The 22167-nt window shown below is 41.2% G+C and overlaps 2 protein-coding genes, 1 long non-coding RNA gene and 6 other non-coding genes across 10 annotated transcripts; 7 read left to right on the top strand and 2 right to left on the bottom strand.

Moving 5' to 3' along the window:
- Positions 1-69: 69 nt before the first annotated feature.
- rab34b (RAB34, member RAS oncogene family b) lies at positions 70-7038 on the bottom strand. The gene is made up of 11 exons (XM_076750802.1): positions 6970-7038; positions 6326-6593; positions 5676-5767; positions 3869-3934; positions 3349-3450; positions 2338-2402; positions 2170-2221; positions 1975-2056; positions 1489-1579; positions 1260-1367; positions 70-884 (listed from the first exon to the last, which is right to left on the bottom strand). Exons 2-11 carry the CDS (start codon positions 6371-6373, stop codon positions 823-825), a joined length of 768 nt encoding a protein of 255 aa, XP_076606917.1. The 5' UTR covers positions 6374-6593; positions 6970-7038; the 3' UTR covers positions 70-822.
- Positions 7039-7789: 751 nt separating this feature from the next.
- On the top strand, positions 7790-11261 carry LOC143332843 (uncharacterized). 2 transcript variants are annotated; one of them, XR_013078242.1, is made up of 9 exons: positions 7790-8051; positions 8481-8560; positions 8760-8806; positions 9009-9080; positions 9278-9328; positions 9526-9580; positions 10084-10142; positions 10331-10386; positions 11143-11261. It is a non-coding gene; the product is annotated as an uncharacterized LOC143332843 (long non-coding RNA). The 2 variants fall into 2 exon arrangements; XR_013078243.1 differs by lacking the exon at positions 11143-11261 and having other exon boundaries at positions 7918-8051; positions 10331-10467.
- Positions 8606-8677, top strand: LOC143333376 (small nucleolar RNA SNORD49). The gene has a single exon (XR_013078274.1). It is a non-coding gene; the product is annotated as a small nucleolar RNA SNORD49 (small nucleolar RNA).
- On the top strand, positions 8856-8929 carry LOC143333373 (small nucleolar RNA SNORD65). The gene has a single exon (XR_013078271.1). It is a non-coding gene; the product is annotated as a small nucleolar RNA SNORD65 (small nucleolar RNA).
- On the top strand, positions 9127-9199 carry LOC143333371 (small nucleolar RNA SNORD49). The gene has a single exon (XR_013078269.1). It is a non-coding gene; the product is annotated as a small nucleolar RNA SNORD49 (small nucleolar RNA).
- LOC143333375 (small nucleolar RNA SNORD65) lies at positions 9374-9447 on the top strand. The gene has a single exon (XR_013078273.1). It is a non-coding gene; the product is annotated as a small nucleolar RNA SNORD65 (small nucleolar RNA).
- LOC143333378 (small nucleolar RNA SNORD49) lies at positions 9928-10005 on the top strand. Its single transcript, XR_013078275.1, has one exon. It is a non-coding gene; the product is annotated as a small nucleolar RNA SNORD49 (small nucleolar RNA).
- On the top strand, positions 10185-10258 carry LOC143333374 (small nucleolar RNA SNORD65). Its single transcript, XR_013078272.1, has one exon. It is a non-coding gene; the product is annotated as a small nucleolar RNA SNORD65 (small nucleolar RNA).
- A 302-nt stretch (positions 11262-11563) lies between the features above and the next one.
- On the bottom strand, positions 11564-15398 carry LOC143333095 (calpain-1 catalytic subunit-like). The gene is made up of 11 exons (XM_076751031.1): positions 15157-15398; positions 15001-15070; positions 14731-14849; positions 14482-14615; positions 14060-14234; positions 13894-13968; positions 13722-13807; positions 13525-13599; positions 12951-13108; positions 12207-12364; positions 11564-11776 (listed from the first exon to the last, which is right to left on the bottom strand). Exons 1-11 carry the CDS (start codon positions 15385-15387, stop codon positions 11564-11566), a joined length of 1494 nt encoding a protein of 497 aa, XP_076607146.1. The 5' UTR covers positions 15388-15398.
- Between the last annotated feature and the right edge of the window lie 6769 nt (positions 15399-22167).

The following is a 22167-nucleotide window of genomic DNA, read 5'->3' on the forward strand; positions in this document are numbered from 1 at the left end:
CTGACAGAAGGACAACAGAGTGATGAAAACCAGTTTATTTACAGTTAATCATTTATGAGCTGTAATAAAAGTAGATCTATGTTTGATAGGAGACGAGGACAAAAGCATGAAAACACATTTCTTCTTCTTCCTTTCTGACTTTACAGAGTGAGGAAATCAATTTGCTGCTCCTTCCTGTTCCTGCAAACAATCCCTCCATTTTTGAGATCATGAGAACCCTGATGTCAGAGGAGAGAGATGCTTTGTGGGTGTGACCGTGGTCATGGGAGCTGGCGTACGCATCACATTAGCAGCACAGACACATGACAGGAGACCAGTGAGGGAGCCGAGGAAACCAAAAATTAAATAAAAAATTTGGTCTCGTACTGGCATTTTGTCCAGTAATGGAAGAAGAATGTGGCTTCACGTGTTTATGAATTCTCATCAAAGTGTAGTTTAGCAAAAGATCTGGCGGGGAATAATCTTCCTCATTTGATGGATGTTTATCAAGCATATCACAAAGCTTTACTTGTTGCATCGCCGGCCAGCAGTGCAAACATTCCTGACGGGACACTAAGCTCGTCTTTGTGCTGACTGACTGTTTACAGCCTCAACTCAGACCTCAGTATGTCAAACCTGTGACTTCCTTGCAGGCCGTTTGCAGAATGCCACAAACATCATTTGGTTGATAAGACACTGTTTTTTACGGGGTCCGTTCATGATCTCCACACTGAGCGTGCTGAGATTCATTTTGTTTCATTTTCTCCTTCAGTGGGCCATTTCGTGTAGCTGTGTAGTTGGCGCAGTGTTTCCAGGCCGGCGTCCGGGTCGTTGGTTCCCTCATCAGCAGCAGTTGGACTTCCTCTTGGTGGGCGCTTGATTGGCCTCGCTGCTGTCTGTGAGCCCTGTGAGGAACGCAGGTAAAAATCAAGCAGATGTCACATTTTTGGCATCTAAATGCACAATGTGAGCCTTCCTTCAGTGCAATGAATGTGGGCAATGTACTTTGTTTACTGCTTCATATGTGTCATGAGAAAAACTGATAATATTGCTTCAGTACAACAAATGAAAGATTCTCTGCATCCTGAGAAAATTCTGAGACCTTTGAGCTTTTGAAACTTGATTGAAACATTAACCTCGAGGCTGTCATCATTATTGAGAACTTGACACAACAGTTCCCAGAAATTGGGGAACTAATTAGCCTGTCAGTGAATCAAAGCAATAGTTGAATATGAGGCCGGCTTCTTAACAATGAGACTTTACTGAGCAAACTGACTCACTGATGATGTCGCTGACGTGCCTCGAGCCGCTTTTCTCCAGCTCAGACAAAACGTTGGCCTCAAAAGTCAGAGATGCCACACGGAAGAAGAAATCCCTGACACCGTCTCCTGGAACAATGAAGAGATGAGAGTTTAGCGAGACAAAAAGAGGATTAAAGCGAAACTGAAAAGCCGGCTCGGGTGGTGGGAGATGAGGATTTGTTCAAGTTAACGTGTGTTTGACTCCCACCCGACTTGGCGGACACGGCCCAGTACTCTGCTTTGATTTCCTCGGAGAGTCTGATGGCTTCCTGCTCAATCTGAGTCAGCTGATCAGGAGACTGAGGAGGGAAATGCAGTGAATGGGATCAGGGAGGTGAAGGAAAGTGGTGAAGCAAGCAACAAGCTTCAGGCGAGTGGTCACTATAAGATCAGGCTGATCATAAACTAAAAGCTGTGTTGAAACACAACATTATTAGCTGCTACTTTCATGGTTGCAGCTAATGGTTACTTTCATTATCTATCTACTGATTATTTATTGTCATTTGTAATTGAGGCTATAAAAAGAAGCCCAAAACCCAAAGACATTAAATTCCCAATGAGAGAAAACCAATTGAAGATTAGACCAATTGACATTTAAATCAATTATCAAAATCGTTGCTAGTTAATTTTATGTTTATGTTGATGGATGAATAAATTGACCAAACAGTAGTCATGCTTGATAAATTTCACCCACACTGAGGTCCTTCTTGGTACCAACAAGGAACAGTAAAACACTGGATGGGTCATTTTCCTTCATGGCGTCCTCCAGCCACTGCCTACACACACACACACACACACACACACACACACGCACGCACACACATGATTATCAGTCTTCACAACGCATTTTAATGGTATAATAATTGGATCATAATGGCGTGTTCCTTACCTGGCATGTGCTAAAGAGCTCACACTGCTCAAGTCAAACACCACGATAATGGCTGGAAAAATGGGACAAGACAAACATTATGAACATAACAAACACAAACAAAGAGCACAGCGGGAGGGTGATGGTGTGAGACATCGCTGAGAGGTGTGATCGTAGAGATAAACTGACCTTGTGCTCCTCTGTAGTACGTTGAAGCGATGCATTTGAAGCGCTCCTGACCTGCTGTGTCCCACCTGAAGTAGATCAGATCAGCTTTAATTGTCCTCATTGTGTTTGGCAGAGATGAAGGAAGGAGATCGACTTTATTCAGACAAGACGAGAGCAAACAACTGCGCAGAAGACTTTGTGAGGCTTGGGGCTAAATGTTAACATTAGCATGCTAACAGTGACAATGCCAACATGCTGATGTTTAGCAGCTATAATGTTCATCATGTTCACCACCTTAGCTTAGCCTGTTAGCATGCTGACATTTGCTCAGTAGCACTAAATAAAAAGTACAGCTGAGGCTGATGGGAATGCAGTTCATACTTTGACCTGATGATGGCGCTAGAAGAAGGTATAAGGCATCGCCAAAGTTACCACAATTTATCCTGAGGGGAACATTGATGTTTGTACCAAATTTCATCTCAATCCATCCAATAGATGTTGATATGTAAAGACGTGCGAGAGGAAAAGTCAGAGGATCATCATCAGTGGGATCCATCCTCTGGGAACCATGCACGGATAAAATTTAGAGAGCTAATAGAGTATAAGACGACAACTACTTGATTATTTGAAGGAGTTTGACTGCGTTATACAGCTGTGAGGGTTCACTGACCTTTTGTGTTGAGCTCAATAAATCCTCGTTAAAATGAAGTCTGTCTCTGTGGGAAATTAACCTTAAAATTCCATTAACTCACCAACCAAAGCCATGTCATTTAAGGCCCACTTTAGAGTCTTAATAACAAGCTAATCAACTCCAGAGGATGATGTACAACCTCACAATGATCCAATCGTGATTTTGTTTAGATACAGATTGTTCAGACATTGCATATGATCAAATGAAGGTCAGGCAGCATTAATAAGACCTCACTGAGCTACTTTTTAACCCTGATGACAGTCAGCACAGTAAGTGAATCGGTGTGTTTAGGGCTCCGTCTATGAACTGAGTGTCTCTCTGTGGCATAGCAGCATACTTACAGCTGTAAACTGAAGGGAACACCGAGCACCTCGAAGCGCTCCATCTCAAAATCCACCCCTATGGTTGCTTTGTAGTTCTTATCAAACACACCCTTACGGAACCTTTGAGGAACAACAGAACAGCCATATTATACAGTTACATTGGCTGCAACTAGCAGACATCACTATTATTATCCACTAATCTACTAATCTAATCAACTATCAACTAGTTTTATGGATCATTTTGCCTATAAAATGCATATAAAATCAAAACCATGAACTTTTTTTTATCCTTTTTTCTAACCAGCACTGCAACAAAGCAACTTCCCGGTGGGGATCAGTAAAGGTTTATCTGAATCTGATTTAATCATCTATCATGTACAACCTCAGCTTGAAACACATTTAGGTTCAACCATGTTTTTCTGGAACAAAACCTGAAAGAGCTGAAGAAACATTTCTACAGGAAATAAAGCCGTTGTTCAAATCTAAAAACAGCCACACAATCCTCTAACTGGTCTAATTATTCATGCCCGCTTCTCACCTGCTGATCAGACACGTTTTCCCAACTGCGACGTCTCCCACTACGATGACCTTGGCGATATTGAAGCTGGCAGCAGAAAGCCAAAGTTGTCATTCAACAGCAACATGAAACACACACAGCAACATGATCAGCAACATGCAGACGGCCTGCAGGAGCTGACACCTATTAACCCCTTTAACATTACACCTAAATCTTTTATATTCTCAAATAAGAAACTTCAACTTTCAATGCACTTCATGGACCTCAGTCTGCTCTTCTATTAAAGATGAATCACTCTAATAATTTAATTAGCTTAGGTTTAAGCAGCCGCTCCACAGATCTCACAAAGAAAAGGGAAAATTGGCACGATTGGGGCTCTCTTAAGCCTTTCAAAAGCATGATTATCTGTTAATGCCGAGCTTTGACATTCATTTGCTATCTTAAAAAAGCACAGCGCAGACTTGCTCTATCATTTTAATTCAATAAATGTACTGAGACTTTGCTTTCTGCGAAAAAAAAACCTTAATCAATTCAAAGTCGTAAAATATTTCCTTTGTGTGTGTGTGAGGCACAAGCGTTTTGTTTTTTTTTTAGAATAAATCTGATTATGACAGAGAAAGAGAGATAGAAGCTTTGTTTCGACAGGTTATGAATAAAGAACCTGCTCAGAAGCTTTCTGTCTGCGTCTGGGTAAACCATGAGAATCACAGTAGAGGGCTATCATTGCAAAGTGGAGACTTTGGTGTGAGGCCTTCAAGTCTGGTGATATTCTGTATTTTCTTAATGTTAATAAATCTCATGAAACCAACAATGAATTGATCCTACTAATTAATACTAGTAACATATATTCTCTCAGACTGCTCATCTTCTTCCTCTGTGCTATAGATCCCTGTTGCTGTCCATATATGATTAAAGCACATCAGTGAGCCGGTCCCACAGACGCTGTCCTGCTGCTCACAAGAGCACCAAACGTGTATCACTACGCAGCTGAATATAGTCCCCAACAGATGAACAAACTACCTCTGTTTGAGTGACATGCACTAAATGCTGCAGTGCCCAGCTGATTTAAGAATTAAATGAGGGTTAATTAAAAGGGAAATTATGTATTTGCAACTAGTTTGTCAAGATTTAGTGTCACAGATAGAAGAGGCAGCTGGATTCATGAGATCACGCAAGAATGAGAATCCATTCTGCAAAGTTATGCATTTATGGCGACACCACAGTAGTTTCTGATCAATCAGCGTCCTGTGAGCAACTACTGGCAGCTACTGGCGTGCTTTAGGTATGACGACAGCGAGAGAAGCGACTGTTCATTCAAAAACAATAATGGCGACTCCTAAAGAGGTTAGCAGAGCTGCTGCTATAGCATCAGTTATATTAGAGAGTATTTCTGCATTGAAAGAAGAGCAAATGTTTTCACTCTTCTCCCGACTGGCTTCAGCAAGAGTCCCACTACGTCATATGGTTTGTTAATCTGATTGGTTGAATTTAGCCTGTGATAGACAGTGACAGACAGATGGTTCATCATTCATTTTTTTGCCTGCTGTTGCCATGCACGGCTTCACAGATGGTCCTGTGTATCAAACCATCTGATGCGTCAGGGTTTTTTTTATGTAATTTGTGAAAAAATACACAAATATAGAGTACCACCAGCCTTATCCTTCCAATAAAACATCGGATCACTGTAGTCAGATGTGATGGGTGAGGTCGGTGGCTGTCAGCTGACAGCAGACATAGCATGATTTAAAGGGCCCTGCCGGAGCTAATGCGTTTAATTCAAACACATATCACAGTGTGCAGAGGCAGCGTGTGTCATCTGTCAGCTCACCTCACTGTGCCTGTCTTCTGCACCTGACACACGGCCTTCACCTGTGGGTGGAAGCCATCTTTGGTGTGGAGCGCTGCGTTTGGACTAAAACACTGTAAAGAAAGTGGGATTCGTCAGACGCAGAGAGACGCTGATGGAAAAAAGCATTAGCCCTGAACACAGGCCTTGCTTTCATTTCGACCACACGTATCTGGCCATCAACTCTCTGAGGAACATTAACAGCCTCCAAGTGAGGTTCAAACAAAAATATCACCAGTACTGCAGGTCCAAGGGTTTCTGAAGACAACAGCATTTTGTAATGTTGAAGACAAAAAGCAGCATTTGAGACTCTTAATAGCCATGTCATCAATAGTAATACTGTTAGCTGTAATTGCATTACAGAGCGTGTGTGTGTGTGTGTGTGTGTGTGTGTGTGTGTGTGTGTTGTTTCTGACTTAGACTACTTTCAGGGCTGCATTTCATACTTGAGACCAGTTAGTTGGAGACAGCTTGTCCAATTAGGGGCAAAAAACATGTCCCCAATTAGGAAAAAGCTGACTTTTGGATCAGTGGTTAAGGTTAGGCTAAAAGTCTCCAAGAAATCACTGTCTATGTAATGTTTCCAAAAGTGTGTGTGTGTGTGTGTGTGTGTGTGTGTGTTAGTTACTAACCCTTGGGAGCTGAGTAATGATCCGGTCCTTCTTCACAGGATGCAACATATTCCTGCAGTGGATCAACACACACACGCACACACACACACACACACACACACACAAACCGTCAAGCTGCCACTCTCACTGACAGCAGACACACTTTTCATTCACTTAAAGAAGACACACACACACACACACACACACACACGCACAATTCACTTTCTTTATTCTCCACCACCCTTTGCACAAAAGCAGGGACGGACACGAGTATGTCTTCCAGCTTCTCCTGAAAATAGAGCAAATGTCAGAAAGAGAAAATGTTGGTTTCAATAATACGCAGGCCGTTCAGTGAAACAGATTTTCTTGGCTTTTCCATCTAGAAACAGCAGCAGTTTGCAGTGAACAACCATGATAAACATCCCTGGAAAATGTAGATGATTCAGTGGACTAGTCCAATTAAAGGTATTGTCTTGTTGTAAGACTGCAACACAAACAGCATTTTCTTTTTTAAAAGTGTCTTTGGACAGATTAGGCTAAGCTTAAAGGAAGTTGTGATAGACACAGACTGCGTTTGCAAATTAAGGTAAACTTTGCAAACTTTGTGTAAAACACAAACAGTCTACATACAGAAATAAAGGTTTGAGTACGTTTTACAGTTTTACCTGAAAATTGCTGAAGAGTAAACGCTGAAGGAAATGTGCTCTGGCTCCGGAGATGTGATGTGATGTGATGTGATGTGAAAACAAATCCTCAACAAAATGAGGCTGAGTGTTCAGACAGACTAACTACTACAAACTAACACGCACTTCATGAGAATCTCCGTGTAATTAGAAAACCAGCGAGTAACCTGTCAAACAGCGCCACCCTGCGGCGGCAGTGTGCTCTGACTTACTGATGATTCATATTTTCATTTATATAACCACAAATGAGATGAAGCTACATTTTGAAGTAAGTAGTGAGAAGATGAAACACAAGGGCGTTAAATATTTAGGCCACTCTGCATAATGAGTATTATAAGTTTTATTTTTGGACCTTTAAGAATATTTTGATGCATATACTGTCGTTCTTACTTGAGCACAATTTACTTGTAGTTTAACGGAATTGTTCTACACTGTGGTATTGCTACTTTTACTGTTTTTCACTGTGATTATTTAGATATCCTCAGGACACATTAATATAAACAGAACAACAGAAAAAAGTGTTTTTGTCCCTCTCTGCAACTTTATTGAACTCTCAAGAGGTCATACAAGCGAGGAGACAGGTGTCATTTAAAGAGAATCAACATTTGAGATGATTAGCAATTAAATATAAATCAGTTTTTACGCAGTGTAAATCAATCAAAACACACAATTTAAAGTCGTGACGTTCACACTCCGGTACAACAGGTGGCGATAGAGCGCCTTTCGTGTCGGTTTGTCGCGCGCCTAAAAGCTGAAGAACATAAAACGTCATATTCTTGCGACGTTAGCGTATAAAGCCTTCGCTTACAACCAGGCTTCCTCTTTTTAATTCGTTAGGCTTTGGTAGGTTGTGTTGTCGGGCCTCGGCAATATTTCGTTTAACTTGTTCATAGTGGTCAGTAAATTCAGGCCCACAGTACTAACTTAAAATAACGCGTGAGTTTAGTGATAGTTTGTGATTTAAGTCGTGATATTTGCTAGCTTAAGTGCAACATTAGCTTTCTCCTGGCGGGCCTCAAGCAGCCACGTGGAGAAGACCGAAATATGGAGAAGACGAAAGACAAGTGAGTTTCAGTCTTCTTTCTCTTTTAGCCTCGTTTTTGAAGAGTGAATCGTTTTAACATCACTGCAATTATTGAACTTTTTATTCAACAAACCCGCTCTTTCTGTAAAGAATTAGTGAAGACGCTTTGAAAGTCCGACTTATGGATATTTGGATATCATTTCCATAGCGTTTGTGTTTAAACTTAAGGTATGGCTGTTGTTACTTTGATGATGTTTTGGAAGTAAAATTACCAGCAATGTTGTGAACTGGTAATGAAACTAGTAGGGACCGTTTGGCATCAAATGAGTTCAGAAATTTGGCATGTATGCGCATCAATCCTAATATTTGGTTTTAATTTTCAAATATTTGGCTGATATTGGTTACAATGTCAGCCTCTGGTCCCAAAAGGTTCAGCTCTTTAAACGCTGAATGCCTTATGTTTCCTCAGGTGGACTTCAGTCTGGCAGCTCTTAGCACGAGGTCAACAAATCCCATATGGGATACATGAGGGTCTCCTGTCTGTGAGAGGTGAGTGATGATGAAATGAACCATCTGATGTCTCAAAGCACTTGTGTCAGTGATGAAACCTGTGAATAGGAAGTGCCGTCTGATGCGATAACTGACGATGTTTCATACTCACTGTTCTGAGCCTCAAACTGAATGCGTTGCTCGAACATCTCAAACCGTTAATGAATGTTACTCATTCTTTTTCTTTTTCTTTTTTAAGACTGCTCACGAGCGGCCTGTTCTAGATGATGGAAAGTCAAAACTCAGGTTGGTTTGATAATTCACTTCCACTGATGTAAAATGTGCCATAGCCATGTAGTGATGAAATCTAAACTGAAAAAGCTGGAATTACCGGCAGATTGATCAGTGGTGACTCTCGGTTTTCTGAACATCAGACGATGCAGTTATTTGTCGCAGTAAATTGACTTTAAATGTAACTTAACAAATCGTACTCCTTTTTGTCCTGTAGCTGAAAAACCTCCATAAGAGATGTTGAGACCAGGAAAACACGCCTGCTGACGACCACAGCGCTGAATGATTGGTAGGTTAACTCATCTTCACTGTGGTGCTTCCTGTATGTGAAGCTTTGCGGTGATGAAAACCTTGAGTAGGAAGTGCCGTCAGATGCGACAACTGACGATTTCATCCACTTTTCTGAGTCTTGAGTGTTTCTCTTGTTTCTCGATTTTTTTCCCTTCTCTGTTGCATATCTAACATTGTCTTTTTTCTTCTGTGCAGCTCTGCATCTGCTCCCAACTAAACCAGCAGAAGATGATTCACATCCTGCAGGTGAATGTGCATTGTCAGTCATAAACAAATAACTGGCTGCTTCTGTTGTGATGAAACTTAAACTGAAAAAGCTGGAATTACCGGCAGATTGTTCAGTGGTGATTTTTGGTTTTCTGAACACAATTACAGAAACATCTCGTCTCAAAATTGACTTGATCGGCAGGTTTTTCACCATGTTGATTTTCTTTTGTCCCCAGTTTGAGCCGATCACTGAAGGATTCCTCCACAGCTACATCTTTCAAGATGATCCTTGTAAGTTAATTTTGGCTTTAAGTTTTAAATGTAGTCAAATAAGCTTTTAATGTCACCTTTGTACAATGAAAACATTTTATAATTGCTTGGATTGCCTTCGCTTGTTCATAGTGTGGAAGCGAGCACACGAACAGACTTTAAAAATGTTGATCATGTAAAGGCTGATTTACAGCCAGCAAGTATGTTCAGAGTCGACATTAAATTGTCAAAAATGGAGCATCAGTCAGATGTCATTTGAGGTTGGCAGAGATCAATAAAGATGAATTAATCAAAGACTGCTGAATCCTCATTTTGTACAGTGGTGAGTTAATTGAAAAGCTTATTTGCTCAGAGCGGAATGAGTCCCTGTCAGTGATGAAAACCTGGAATAGGAAGTGCCGTCAGATGCGACAACTGACGATTGTCTCAAATCCACTTTTCTGAGGCTTTTTGAAGCTCTGCTTGAAGAAGGTTGGTTTTCAAACTGCATTTGTCCTAATTTTTCCACATTTGTGCTACTGCAGGGGTCTTTCTGCCCGTCTGATGCTGTCCCCTGAAGTCTGCTGTGGAGTGAATTTGACAGGTAGCTTTCTAACTGTAGCACACAAATGCCAGTTGTGCCTTGTTATGATGAAATCTAAACTGAAAAAGCTGGAATTACCGGCAGATTGTTTAGTGTTGACTTTCGGTTTTCTGAACATTAAATGGCAGCATCACACAGAACGCCTGCATGGCGTAACCTGCAGACTAACTTCCTTTCTTATCCCTCAGATTTGGGTCCAGTGGTTGCAGCGACTCTGCCTGAGTTATACCTGCAAAGCTACATGGTAAGACAGTCATGTGATTCATTTGTGAGAAGAAAATAACATTGAGCATGTCCTTTAGCAAGAGGACCAGGCAAATATCTGCACTGTGGAAATGTCATTCAGAAAGCCCTCAGAGGGGCTGCTCAGGATGACCCCTGCAGGAGAAACTGGGTCTTTGCAGCAGTAAATACTAAGATTATCCACTCAAACTCATGACAGTAAACCTGTTACACAGAAGTCTGCAGATGTGTGCATGTTTTCTGTATGAAATATGATTCATATAAATGTGCCTTGTTTAAAGGGTTGAAATCTCCTATATGTTAATAAATTGGGGAAGTGTAAAGTTTGGTGGAGCATCATTCCTATACCGATTTCCTTGGACTTAATTTAGGCTCCATCGTCACTTGTAGTCCAGTATAATCTCAAAATATTTGCAAATAAATTGTATTAAATAAGTGAAATGGTGTCAGTATCTGGAAATTGTCAGCTGTGTGGTAACAAAGAGGGATTATATAAATTAAAAGGGGTTAGCAGTGGGGCTTTGTCAGTTGATTTCGTCCCACCCACTGTCTTTTTACATCAGTGGTTTGCACTGCAGCCTGAGATCAGACGGTCTTTGTCCACCCAGTGTTTGCTAACCTGATTTTAAACAGTGATGGAGACACTACAGATGGCATGAACGACAAGTTGCGACTATAGATTTTCCAAGCAGTTTTATTCAACTCTGAGTACATTTTCTCTTATTCCAAGACTAATCTGGCTCTCTCTCTTCTTCAGATTGCAAGAGGACTCACTCTGTTCTGAAGGTGATTGTTGAAAGACATTTTTGTAAAAAGCAGAAAAGCAGATTAAATGTTTGGCATATTGTAATAAAGCACAAAAACACCTGATCATTGAAAACAGCGCTGTAACTTATTTTTGAAACCCCACAAAGAAGTCCATCTTACTGCAAAGTGTGTGTGTGTGTGTGTGTGTGTGTGTGTGTGTGTGTGTGTGTGTAAAATACCAAGTGGTAAATGGTTTGTAAATATGAATTCAGAAATTATAAATGGCCTACTACAGATTTGTTTCACTGAATTTTCTTTGTCATTCATAAGCACAAATGAATTAAGTAGTTTAACATCGATCAGAGGATTATAAATGGCTCTTAATGATTATAAATTGCCCCAGCACCCTGACAAGCATCAGCCGTTTCTCCTTAGTCGTCGCTCAGCTGTAGCTTGGCCTCTCCCTTGGAGTAGACTGTGATGATGAAGTCGGCGGTCTGGCCGGCCCCATCTGTGCAGGGAATGATGACGTATTGCCCCGGCTCCAGGCTGTGCAACTCGGTGAGTTCTCTCGTCGGTGAGAGGAAACTGGTATAAGGTTTCACATACAGGAGCACTGAACTTGGGAGTTTCCCTTGGGCAGTCTGCAAAGGTTACACAAGATTACAAATGGGGCATTCACTCTGCATCGAGACCATATGTATGTCATTGATCAATTCTGTAATAGAAAAATAGATTGATTACCTCTGGTGGCAGCTGTTCAGAAAGAAGGATGAGGATGTCAGATTAGATGGTTTGCTATTCACCCAGTATCAGAAATACACAACAAACATGTGCAGCAGGTGAGTTGAAGGGGTTGTTATTTCTCTTGTGAGCGCAATGACCAAAACGCATCCCCCACTGGTTACCTGCCATCCCCTAGCAGCACAGAGCGTGCTCGGGCTGAGGGGTTGAGTTCGGGTTAGCGGCTCCCATTGGGCCATGCCCCTCGATTGAAACTGAGCAAATCACCTGCTGACCATGGGTATATCTCATTCACAGGTCAGGAACACACAAACATAACAAGCCACTCACCTTGTAGAGGTAGTACCCAATGTAGTGATATGAAACTTTGCTGCGGTTTTCTTCATCGTGCTTCTGCATCAGAGACACGAAGATGTTCTTGTCTCCTTTGCTCCACCCGTCCACCGCCTCCACTGTGAGACGGTACTGTGGATTGGTCCAGAAGTCGTCTGAGGGAAAAGTGTGAGGTGGTCACAGCACTGACAGATCTGTTACTTTCCTTTATTTTGTTTTTCAAGTTTTCCAGCTGACTTTTGGCTTAGCTTCCTCTGAACAGTGATTGTCCAAAGTTTTGCTCAGCGACAGTAAAACATGGCAGACCTGTCGAGCTTTGGGTTTACAGAAGAGATATGTAAACAGTGAAAGTGATTCTCCTTAAGAGCTTGCAGGGTTCTGTCTTTTTTTTCCCCCTTTCCAAAAAACCTTAAGAGCAAAAGTGTAAATCAAAGATAGGATTGAAGTTTTTCTGCTGTATTGTAAATTGCAAATGTTAGCATGCACGGCTACCTAGCTTTTCACATAACTTCCAGTAGGAATTTAGCATTAATTCCAAAATCCAAGAGCATATCATTAGTTTATTAAAATATTTTGTTAGGCATTGGAAAAATACAGACTCCAGTTAAGGACTGGAAGCCTTTGGAAGAAATCACCACAGATTTCAGCAGTCACCAAGTGAGCCAGGGCTACGTAAACATGCAGTAAGGCACTCTAGTTAAAACAATAATTATTATGATTAATTGTAATATTGAACCTCACCTCTGTCATTTCTGTAGCCTCCAGCAGATACTCCAGCCTCCCAGCGGCCTTTTTTCGAATGAGAGTTCCACTGGTGTTCATCACCTTCCACAAAGTTGGGGCTGTTGCAGCAGATGTCTATGTCTTCGAAATACTCAAGAAAGTCCTCCATCTTAATCCTGAAGCAGTGATAGATAAGAATCAAGCTTTCAGCGATAAACTCAGTCCTACTTCTTGACCTGCAGCAGATCAGTTCTTGAGCACTGACCGGACGCAGTCAAGGGGTCACCACGGGGTCACCATGTTCACCTGTCCTGTCATTTAATTAGCTTTAATCAGCTGACCCACTGAGTCTCACCAGGAGCTCAAACTTCTCTCTTCCATTGTAAATGACTGTGGCCTCTTGACCTCTCCTGACACATCTCTTATTTTTCATTATCTGGATTTGAGTTAGTCTTATATTTATGCAGGGTAAATACAAATACAGCACCCTCTTCTGTTCCGGGGACCTGCTGCAGATCAGGAAACATTTGCGCCCCTCAATAAACCAAAAACAACAGCAGTCATTAAATGTTTTCTTTTTTGAATGTTTTACCAGAATTCTCCGTCGTCGTGCACTTTCAGACACTCGTCACGGTTCTCATCGCTCACAGTCTCCCACAAGTCTGACCTGTAACACAAATCAACAAAGTACTTTGCAGGGGTGGTCGTGAGGAGGGCCGCACCGTTCACTACATGCAGGTAACAGCATTCGATTAAGACTGACTGTGTTGCAGTTTGACTGCTCCTTACTTGTCACTCCAGTCTCCCTTCCACTCTGTGTCACCCCACGGGTTCCAGATTCTCACCAGTTTCACTCTTGCTCCCTCACTCTCCACCTGTCAGATCAATCATCATCAGATGTTTCACAGTCAAGGTGAAAACGGCTGACACTACTGATACACATGCTTGGTAATGTACAAACCTGCTTGACTTTAGTCACAGCAAAGGCATGACCGTCCACCACACCAAGCTCTTTAAAAATTTGTTTCCCTCTGTCCTGAAACAGATGCATTTCACACATTTACAGTGGATGTGGGGATTTTGGACCTCCATGTCTTAAAATAATGAAACCTAATTCTGTCTTTTACCCCATTCAAAGAACTACATCCTATCATGGTCCTGCACTGGAAGGCTCTGTCCATGATATCCCACAGGTCAGATGGACTCTTGGACAGAGGGTAGTGCAGATAGACACCACCGCTGAAGTCCTTGAAGGCCTCAGATGGTCTTCCAGCGATCATGTCTCCGTAAGAGCCGCAGATCCTGAAGCAAAAAAATAAATGGCCACCTTTGAATCTAGCAGCATTGATTTTGTGGTTTTGTCCTGAGACATTTTTTATGGTCTTGCCTCTGCTAACAAGTGTGGCAAAGATCTTTACACAAAGACAGAAAGGAACTGGGCCAAGGAATTATTATAGAGGTGATGTGGATCTGACATTTTTAGACACTTGGCTCTCTGATTTTTGTGTATTTTCATTTCAGTGTACAGTGCGCATAAATCATCACATACTTGGCGTATGCCTTCTCCATCAGAGGGGCCCAGAACTCTTTTCCAGAACTGGAGGAAACTGACACAGGCCTCCCTTTGCGTGTTGGCAGCAAGTCATCGATGACAACATCCACCCACTTTCCAAATCTCCAAAACTTCAAAGGAGAAATGAGGTGTTGTAGTGAATAAGACATTCTATAAATATTCCATGATCCACTGAGGATTGTTTGGCTTCTCAGTTTACTGACTGACAAGAAAAGATTGCTTTACCTTGAAGTGAAATATCCCAGCGTAGTTATTCTTGAAGCTCTGATTCGGAGGCACCACTCGTTCCATCAGCGCCTTACGAAACGTCAACGCTCCAATAGATGAGAGGAACCAGCAATTCCCTGCAGGCAACCACAAAACACATTACCATACTGCCAGAGAGTTAACCTAATCCTTCATTGGCAAAGGCTTTTTGCCTGAGCTTTACTGTCAGCCACATACTGCAAACACAAATGTTGAGGAGGATATTAAGAGTTCTTTAAGTTTGCATACCAACTTCTCCTTGTTTGAAGTCAAACCTCGAAACCCCATCCATGATGAATGCTGCATCAGGATTAAGCTCCTATAAAAGGTCAGAGACACATGAGCCTTTTCCTTCAAAAACACAACATCAATTTGATCTTTTTTTTTTTTTTAAAGTATACTTACATGCGGTCTAAGCCACTTCACCTCACTGAACTTCTCTGGTGTGAAGCCCTCAAGCTCTCCCAGACTGTCAAGGTTTGCTGGGAAAAGCTCATCCTCAAATTTCCCACCTCCATTGAGGAGAGCTTTCTTGATCTGCTCATAGTCTTGGTCTTTAAACTTCAGAGGGCTGGAGGGGCTTCCGTCATCTCCATCCTCATGGAATTCAATCATTTCCACACAGAAGTTTGCCATGGTGGAGAGCAGAGTGTCTGAAATCAGATAAATAGCAACTGGTCAGCACCTTTCAGGTAAATCTGAACTTAGCAAATGAAAGAAGAGTAGCATGCAAATTCAGTTTTTACCTGTAACACTTGATTCTGGCAGCTGTGGTGAAGTCCAAAGACAGAGTGCCTGAAGAAGAAGCACTGCATCTAATTTATACGCATTGACTGCATACCGTAGAAACCAAGAACTGAATGGCTCATTGCCAATTAAGTCAACACCCAGTCAGACTTGGCAGAGCAACATGAAGTAAAGGTTGCATGTTGCACAACATGGGTGCAATATCAGGTGTAGGCACAGATTAACATGGACAAGACAAATGCCAAATCCTGGCATATGAACATAATAACCACAGGGCAATGAGGGGTGGATGTTTAATTACTATTTGTCCTTTTAAGCCTTTCGTGTATGAAAGCAGCGTTCAATTTATGTCCTGAGAAAACTCAAATCCTGAGCACTGAATTCAATGTTGAACCAAATTCTTCAAAAAACAGGTACAAAGAAAACCCCTCAAAACTGATGCAAAACACAGGAAAACTGTTTTGTGCCAAAACTCAGCTTTTTGGCATCGAAAATGGAACAATACTTAGCTTGTAGTTCATTTGCCCCCCCGCACCTCTGTAACACTGTTTTAACTCATCTACGTGTTTACTGACCATGAGCATAGATTTATGATTGTATTATTATTATTATGTGCCGTCGCTAGGTTTTGTCATTAGGATCTCCATATGATTAAGCATGAACTAAAACCATCCTGAAGAACAGGTATTTCATCCTTCAGTCATTTGTCAGCCAACCTACACAACCTCAAATCAAAAACCCTATTTAACCCTATTGAGAAAAATTCAGTCTGGTGACTCAGACTAAATTTGCATTAGTGAGGAACTTTATTGCCCATAATGTGGAAACCTGTGTTTCACTGCTCCATAGAATAAATGAGGACCAATCCAATCATGAGAGACATCAGGAACATGAGGTCAAGCTAACATGACTTTAGCTACATGTAACTGCAGTTATTAAACACTGATTCAAATTATGGCACAAGTTGCTCTACATGATTTTTCGCAGTTTGACCGTCTTTAGTGTCTCCCAGAGGGATCATGGACAATGGTTTCGCTTTTTTGTCTGGTGGAGTGGCAGCATCACTCTGCTCCCATAAGGTAGAATACATTTACAGCACGCATTAATATCTTCAGTTATCAGTGCATTAATTACTTCTCTGTGGTCATAATCACACATATCCTAATGTTAAGACCTTCACATAAACATGCACAGCAAGTGGATATCAATGAATGACTACAGCTGCTCAGTTTAAGCCAAGAAAGAAGTTTAGTTTATTGTGCAAAATAAACAAGGCTAACAATTGCTTTGGCAGGGAAGTGTTCAAATATAGCCAATACCTTCTTCCACAAGCTGTTTTCATGACAAGTCCCTTTTCATAGGCATATGAATATATTGCACCTTGTGCTAAAAATGTACGCAGTCACAAGAAATTGAGTTCCACAAATATTCTTTTTTTCTCTTATCTCAAAACATTTCCAATGCAAATAAAATGAATTTTGCATATTCAGCATTTACAGTTGGTCAAATCAAACCCTGCATGCCTGACATGCTATTTGCAAGTTAATAGATCAATGGTTATCATCAGAAAAGCTTCACGGTTTCAAAATTGACAGATTATAAAGATGTAATCAAAAATGTAATCATGTAATCCTTGACAATGTAACTTTTTCATTCTAGATTGACTCTATGTGTGATTGCCTTATGTCTTTGTCCATCTGACTCTGATGAAGACCCAGTAGTATTGAGACCTTGGTGTGTTAGCGCTATTAAAGAATGCAGATTAATCAGTCTGCTTCAGGCCTGAAGGATTAACTTTCATGTGTATGTTATGAATTCTCTTAAACGTTGCATCCATGTTTGACTGAGCGATAACTTGTGTTTTGTATTATTTTCGGACCCTTTTCTTCTGGTCATGTCTCCTGCTGTTATTGGCCCAGTCTAATGATTTGCTGACTGTAGGTAAGTACTGTCACCCTTTTTTTTGTTCCTCCTCTGTGCTTTGATTTGGTTCAGAGTTACTCAGTTGTTTATTCAGCAGGTGGAGCGTGAGGGGGGGAAATATGAATCTGATCCGCAGTGAAGCTGATACATAACATACTGTTACCTGCACAGACCTGTCTATACCAATCCCTGTAAAACACTAGTTTATGCAAATAAAAGAGTTTGCTTTGGTGTCACAGATCACAATTGTGGGAAAAGGTGGAAAGATCCAAGTAAAGCTATCATAAAAGAATGCAATAAACACTGAAACCTGGCATCCCATAAGATTATTTGTGGTGCACATCATGTTTGGGGCTGCGTTAACCTGCTTAGAGGTCCTCAGCACAAAAATGAGCCTCTGGGCTTCTTGTAGCTCCAAATCTCTCCCACTCTGTGTACAGTGTGTGTGGTAAAAGGTCAATATTTCCTTCTGAACTGTTGTGGGGTAAACTGACAAGAAAATGCAAGTGCTTCAAATATGTAGTTAAGCACTGAGTAAATGCACTTGTAGTTATTGTAACATGTATACATGAAAGGCTTCAATGCACATGAAGTCCTTGAAGTCTAATCTCATGCCAATCTTGACATTGACTTTCTTTGTTTTTCAGTGTGTAGCCACGCTGATCCCTGCCCACCAGCTGCCAGCTCTGTAATTAAACCAGGTAACAAATCATTTTTCTGGTCAATGTGTCTGGGTGTGCATATTACCTAAAATGTCATGCCTTTAGGTTAAGTCATTGTCTGCCAAATCTGCCAGATCTGCCAGATCTGACTGGCTTCACCAGTGCTGAACTGCACAATATCTGACTGATACATATCTGGCATGCAGTCAATGAGTAAACATTACTTTAACAAGTCCCATCACACAGTGTTTACACATAATAAACTGTCGCCAGACGCTTACTTTACAGGTACTCTCCAACATAACATCCACCTGAAAATGATTCACTCCCTCAGTGAAGCCGGAGATAGAGGAAGCTGTTCTAATCTCATTAAGTTTAAAGGCCAAAACTATCTGCAGCTCAAGGAAAGTCTCCTCAATCAGGGGAGCAAATGTAAGGTTAAAACTTTCCAGGCAAACGCCGACTCTCTAGGAAAACTGGAGGATTTTATATCAAAGCAGCTCAGTGAGTTGGAATGGCTCAGTTAATCTGTCCATGCAGGGACATTTGCAATGTTTTAGCCAGCACATTTCTGTGTGAGGTTATTCAAATGCCTCTCCTCTTCTGTATGATCTTAACCTTGACATGTCAGTCCTTGTAGACCGGCTTCAAGGTTTGACTTCAAACAAGATGTTAGTATGCAAATCTACAATAATTGAAAAAGGCATTCCATTGCAGGTACTTGGGTTACCGTTACATAATTAACCTGGTGGTTGGCTGCGAGCAAGTGCTGCCTTCTTTCATCTGTTAGAGCACTGACTCCTCATAAGTGGTGCCTCCAGATTTAATATTCAAATAAAGCAATTGATTAATACAAGTATATGAATACAATTCATGAAAGCGACAAGATACAAGAAACAATTCAGTTAAAACAGGTACAAACTAAAGCTTAAAACTGAACCAGAAAATAAACTCATGTGAGCTTGGAGGTCTAAATTTATATTGCAGTAGAGAGCTAAATAATACCAATTGATATAAACACTGCAAAGCAGAGAATGAATCTGTTCCCTGCTTTGCCCGACACATAAGTTTTGGGAGAGGCAGGAGTATACAGACATGCCATCATCGCAAGTGCATCACAGTAACATAAACCCACACAGCAAACAGCTGTACTAGTGTGTCCCAATGCCTTTAAAGCTGCTATAATCAATCTTTCTGTATGAACAACGGGTCAAATGACTATGTGTAATATGAAGGGTGTAATCAGCGTTGTTTTCAGCCAACAGAAGGCAGCTGGTTTCAGTGAAAAAGCTCTAAAAACCCCCTGTATACACCCCGCCCAGCACCAAATGACACGCACACACAACCCAAGGGACCAGCTGGTGAACACAGTGGAGTGTTTAGCAGCTAGAGAGACAGGTATTTCCTCAAGGAGTTGTTGGAGCCCATGGTGCATAACAGGAGAGTGAATATTGGACTGCTGATGTTTCTCTATGTGTGCTAACACACTGTCAGAGTGTCTGTGAAGATCCTCAGTCATCCACGTCAGGGTTGGGTTATCCACGGAGAGTAAAATCAAGGAGGTTTAAAGACCCAATCAAGATTGTCAAAAGAAATCTAAGCAGAGCTAAGCGAAAGCAACAAAACAGCTGGTGGTGACATAAGGAAGCAGACTGGTTAAAGCGCTAACTTAGGAAAGTTAGAAACACAGTTAGCTGCTTGGCTACAATTTAGCAGTTTATACACAGCGTCAAATGTTATGTAGCTTTTGATTTTAATGGAGACATGATGAGGCCAGTTCATGGCAGAGGGCTCGGTGCCACCCCTCGAAGTTCTTCCACACCAACCCCTTTCTGGAAATTACTCTCTGCAAAAGATCACAGAAGAAAGAGCCTTCCCCTAAACTGTTCCCATGAAGTTAGAAGGACACTGTTGTCTTAAATACTTGTTTGCGGGCTGCACGCTTCACTTAAAACACCTGCTAGCGACAGGCAGGCTGAGGCAGAAGAACCCACTAATTGAGAGGAGTGTTGGCGTCCTTTGGATGTTTTGCAGATACGAGACCAGGCCCGTTGTTAACAATCCTTAAAAACATTTTGCTGTTTAAAAAAACAGAGCAGAATTGTGGGATATTTTATGCAAGCAAGCAATAAGCAATTAAAAAAAAGCAGATCCTATCACACAGGATCACCATCAACACACCATGTTTTCATCATGATGCACCACCCAGTGATGATTTGTCTTCATCGAGCTATCTAAAAACCAAGTTTGCAAGCAAAAATGTCCCTATATTTTTATATTTAATGGTTACCTAGAGTCCATAATTAATCTATTTCAGACCTGGCAGCAGTGTGTGCAGATGGTGTAAACATTCAAACTGCAGAAATGCTCATTAAAGCAGCAGATTTGGTGAAAGTGTGGCTACCGTCTCATTGGAGCAAGAATGGTATGCTGGCAACTCTGAAGCTGTAAGTGAAAGAAAAAAGAAAAGAACAAGCTGACAGAGCACCCACTGCTCCTGCAGCAGATGTGCACGTATACATGCCAGATATTTATGAATGTTCTGATGTTTGTTTATTGCTTGCTGGTAACTTACATGTCATTTCGACACTGTGGTTACACTTAAAACAGTTTGCGGTCATGTCTAACAAGTCCTCCTGCACAGGTACGCAGCAATGTTCCAAGTACAGTTTGTATTTTCTTTTATCTATTTGGGTGATATGTTTTAGAAGCTATGGGTGTTGCCATTATTTCACAGGCATGTTATATGTCACCTTGAAAACCCGTTCTTTCATTCATTATTTTCTCATTTTCAGATAAATGCTTTTAAACTTGCCTCTTAAACCTCTTCTTTGAGCAACCTGTCACTTTCTTCTTGTAGGACGTTGTTTGCGTGTCTTGCTGGGAGCAACTTTCACTAATCCCACCATCATGATGTGGGGTGAACATGAATTCTCCAAATTCTTGTAAAGTCACCTTGGTTAGATAATAATTTGCCCAAACAGACGCTGAGGTCTTTCTAACTTAAATGACATAAACATGCTTTGTACTTTGATTAGATTTTACAGCAACACTGGAAACTTTCCTTCTTAATTTGATGCCAGATCTCACGTTTACACCGTCTTCCTCTTTGCCTGCTTCTATGTAGCATAACTCAGCACCCAAACATGAGTCTGCTCCTTTGTTTCTTTCCCCTTGTAAATTCTTGTTATATTTTGAAGGAAACAATAAGGCATGACCTCAGCATAGGTAAAAGCAAGTCAACTATTATTGATATTATCTACTCTGTCATGTTTCGTTTTCCCGTCTTTCCTCTGTGTGTGAATGAAATGATTGGCAGGCACTGAAGACTTTGCTCAGATGGAAGTTCCACCAGTTTGAGTGCAGCACTGATGTCAAAGTGCTGTTGTAACCAGTTTACCTGCAGGTGAAAAAATAAATATCTGGAGAGGTGTTGAATGTCACTTTGTGTGCTCAGAATTGTCTTCCTGCATCAGGTTTATGCAAACAAATGATCTGTCCCTACAATGTACCTTTGATGGGTGGAAATGTAAATTTAAAATGGGTTGGATAACACGAGTAAGCACATACAGTACATTGATCTAAGCTGACAGAATTTGCTGGCACCAGTTCATAAACTTACTCAGCATTTGAACTTTTGTCTATGTCTGTTTACCACAAATTACAGTAATGACACTGAGTAATGAGATCTGTCTGAGGCCTATAATCAAAAGCATGTTTTACAGTGTGGTTAATTAGCTTTGCTTTGCATTGTTCAATTTAATATTTCAGCATTTTTGGTGAAACGTGTCTTGTAAATCATTAGTTACTCCATCCATCACTCCATGCTCTGCAATGAATCCTCAGTATCGCATCCAGGTGACCAAAATAGACAAGGAGGAGGAAGACGGGGACCTCAGCAGCAGAATCGCAGATACTCCCCAGTTGGACTCACCCTCCTCAAGGTTTGCATCCAGAAGTTTTGGTTGAATGTTAACTAATGGTTGAATAACACAAAGTCCTTTTGGAGTCACGCTCCTTCACCAGATTAACAGCCACTTCTGTTCCTGTGACAAGCATTACTGACCGATTTGAAAACTGCAGT

Source organism: Chaetodon auriga, chromosome 15 (genome assembly GCF_051107435.1).
Source record: "Chaetodon auriga isolate fChaAug3 chromosome 15, fChaAug3.hap1, whole genome shotgun sequence".
Classification (NCBI taxonomy): domain Eukaryota; kingdom Metazoa; phylum Chordata; class Actinopteri; order Chaetodontiformes; family Chaetodontidae; genus Chaetodon; species Chaetodon auriga.